The following is a 3,262-nucleotide window of genomic DNA, read 5'->3' on the forward strand; positions in this document are numbered from 1 at the left end:
GCTATGGAAGGTGAAGCTCTGCTGTTGCTTTTGGGGGATCCCCAGTTTGGATGCCAACTATTAAAGTCACCGGTAATTAAAATTGGTGGTTGCAAGCTGTCAAATATATCTTGAAGGTTTTTGGTATTGAAGTTTTTGTTTGGTGAAAGGTAGATGGAACTAATTGTAAATTTGAGTACGGACTGTATTTGTATACTAACTATATCAAAAGTGTTAGTAGTGTGGTTTATTATTTTATGCTGTATGGATTTATGTATAAGAATAGCAGATCCTCCAAATGAGTTGCATGGGTTTGTGGATGTGTATATATTATAATTAATAGGCGTTGGCATTGGTATCGAGTTTTGGATGTGTGTCTCTTGCAGGGTAATTACGTGTGGTCTGATTTGTGCTAGTAATATTTGTAGTTCGTTGTAGCTATTTTGGTATCCTCGTATGTTCCATTGTATGATTTTTAGTGAGGGCGTCATATATCAGTAGAATAGATAAGTGTTCGTGTTTTTGTTTTGAATTAACTAAATTAAGATTTAATAAGTATTTATATAAGGTGTAAGTAAGTTAAGAATAAGTATATATAAGTATATATAGTTCGATTTTTAGGAGTATTAGGATAATTAACGTTTTGGCTAGTTGTAGTGTTAGTTGGGTTACTTTTTTTTGTTAAGTTTTTTTATCTGTGATTGTAGTCGTTTCGATGTATTTTTTGGTAGGATTTTTATCTTCTGCTTTGATGTAGATGTGGATTCTAAGCTGTCATCTGTCTCTGATTCGCTCATAACATCTGAATATTGCATGATTTGTCTTTCCATGCTATTTTCAGTGAGAGAATTGGTAGTTGGTGTGGTTGGCTTTGTTGGTGGTTTTGTTTGCTGCACTGCGAGTGGGTGATTAAAGTGTGGTGAGTTTTGATGTTCTGATTGTGAGTTGAGTGTTGTTTGTTTAGAAGTATGTTGACTGGTGACTTCTGCAAATGTATAGTTGTTGTGTGGATGTCGTTCTTTGTAAATAGCTCGTGCAGTTTTGTTGTCGACTTGTGAGGTGATCTTAATTGTTTGGATTTCTTTCTCCCGTATGAATATGGGACATTTTTTGTCGAGAGTGGTGTGATTAGTACATGTTAGTCCGTTCGCATCGCAATTGCCGCATTTCGTAGGACTATTACATTTCTCTTGGTTTTCGTCGTTAACATGGTAATTGCTTGCACAGTTATGGCAGGACTTTGGACTTTTGCAGAATTTTGCTACGTGATTAAATTTAAAACAATTTTTGCATCGCATTGGTGGGGGGATGTATGGGCGAACTGTTGTTTTAATATAACCGATGTGTATTTTCGTTGGCAATGTTGTTGGGGCAAATGTTAATATAATTAATCCTGTTTCAATCAGGTCATTGTTCACTTTTTTGAGAATTTTTTTCACCTCGCATACATTTTGGGGTTTTAGTTCATCGAGGATTTCACTTTCGGGTATTGATCTTAGTTCGTTACAATATATTACGCCTTTCGAATAATTAAGAGTCTTGTGTGGTGTAATCTCAACTATGATTGTGTTTGAAAGCGCTGTTAGTGTCGTTAATTTGTTCGCTTGTGAGCCGTTTTTGGTTTTGATCAAAATTTGGCCGCTAATAATTTTTTTGCAATATTCAACTTCGCCGCAAGTTGAGTTGATTGCTTTTTGAATCAAAAAAGGTGATACATTCTTTAAATTGTCTGAGTTATTGGGTCTGGACATGAGTAGGTATACCGGTTCGTTCGATGTAAAGTTTGATTGCTTTGTTTTGTCCCATTTGAGTGCAGGTAAATTGGGAGGTAAATTTACTTTATTGTCCGGTGGTTTATTCATTTTGAGTGAGGGATAAGAAGGTAATTCCTATTACACAAATTGAAAATTCACTTGTTCAATGTTATTAGTATTATATATATATATAATATATATATATGTATATTTAAAGCGTGTTAATGCTCTAGTTGTTAAATTAATTATCATAATTTTTTTTTTTTCTTTTTTTTTTTTTTTTTTTTACTATAAGACTTTGCGCGTTTTGCTTTAATATCGATTTTCGCGAAAATACGTTCGTATGCTTGGGGCAGTAGTTTGCGACGAGCAAAAGTTATATTCCTGTTTCTCAAATCCTTGTAAATTTGTTCGAAATGTAATAAAAATTAAATAGAAATAATTGGACTTGAAATATTTATTACCTAACGACTCTTCGCCATTCTCAATTTTCGCGAAATGGTATCATTAAAACAAAAAAACAAATCGTTTTGCAGCCCTAACATCATAACCTCAAATAAAACATTAGGTGCGCAACTAAGTTCCCGCTGTTTGTCCATAGATGCCCACAGCAGTGTGCGCTAATAGATTCTAAAATAACCTAAACATCATAAACCAAGCTTAGACATATCGTCAACAAACTGCTTCGACACATTAGTTTTTTTTTTGGTATCAAATACTTTTGGTTTTGTGAAAATGTCTGTTTTTTTGCCGAATAATCGTCATTTGCGGGAAGTGTAGATTTTCCTTTTTCAGTCGAAAAAAGCGGCAGCTGAAGCGCATCGAGAGCTACAAAAAGTTTATGGAGATGCTGTCTTAAGTGACACAACCTGCCGAGATTGGTTCCGTCGCTTCAAAGACGGTGATTTTGATGATGACGACCGTCCGCGTGAAGGAAGGCCAAAAACCTTCGAAGACGCTGAAGTGGAGGCATTGCTCAATGAGGATCCGTGTCAAACCCAAGAAGAGCTTGCTTCAGTATTAGGAGTAATCCGCCATTCCATTTCCAAGAGATTGCATGCTTTGGGAATGATTCAGAAACAGGGGACTTGGATTCCTGATGAGTTAAAACCAAGGGATGTGGAACGTTGTCTTTTCGCCTGTGAACAACTGCAAAAACGGAAGGGTTTTCATCGTCGCATCGTGACGGGTGATGAAAAATGGATTCGATACAGCAATCCAAGGAAAAGAAAGAGACTGCCCGGTCATGTTTCTACGTCGTCGCCTCGGCCGAAAATTTGCGCTGCGATTGAGCCGAGCACTGCGCGAGAACCGGCCCCAATACGCGGAGAGGCATGAAAAGGCACGCTCGGCCTCACGTTGCCACGCCCGTTAAAACCTATATGGAAACACCGAAATGGGAAATCCTACCCCACCCGCCATGTTCTCCAGATATTGCGCCGCCCGATTATCACCTGTTGGGATCGATGGGACTTGGTCCAGCAGTTCCATTCATATAAAGACATGAAAAATGGCTTGATCCGTGGATA

The 3,262-nt window shown here is 37.4% G+C and overlaps 1 protein-coding gene across 1 annotated transcript; it reads right to left on the reverse strand.

Moving 5' to 3' along the window:
* Positions 1 to 647: 647 nt before the first annotated feature.
* Positions 648 to 1,841, reverse strand: LOC128855770 (uncharacterized). Its single transcript, XM_054090943.1, has one exon. It carries the CDS (start codon positions 1,839 to 1,841, stop codon positions 648 to 650), a length of 1,194 nt encoding a protein of 397 aa, XP_053946918.1.
* Positions 1,842 to 3,262: the final 1,421 nt, after the last annotated feature.

Source organism: Anastrepha ludens, chromosome 2 (genome assembly GCF_028408465.1).
Source record: "Anastrepha ludens isolate Willacy chromosome 2, idAnaLude1.1, whole genome shotgun sequence".
Lineage (NCBI taxonomy): Eukaryota > Metazoa > Arthropoda > Insecta > Diptera > Tephritidae > Anastrepha > Anastrepha ludens.

What these genes read in the sequence shown, in the direction of transcription:
- LOC128855770 (XM_054090943.1), bottom strand. Translation starts at nt 1,841, where the DNA reads ATGAATAAACCACCGGACAATAAAGTAAATTTACCTCCCAATTTACCT.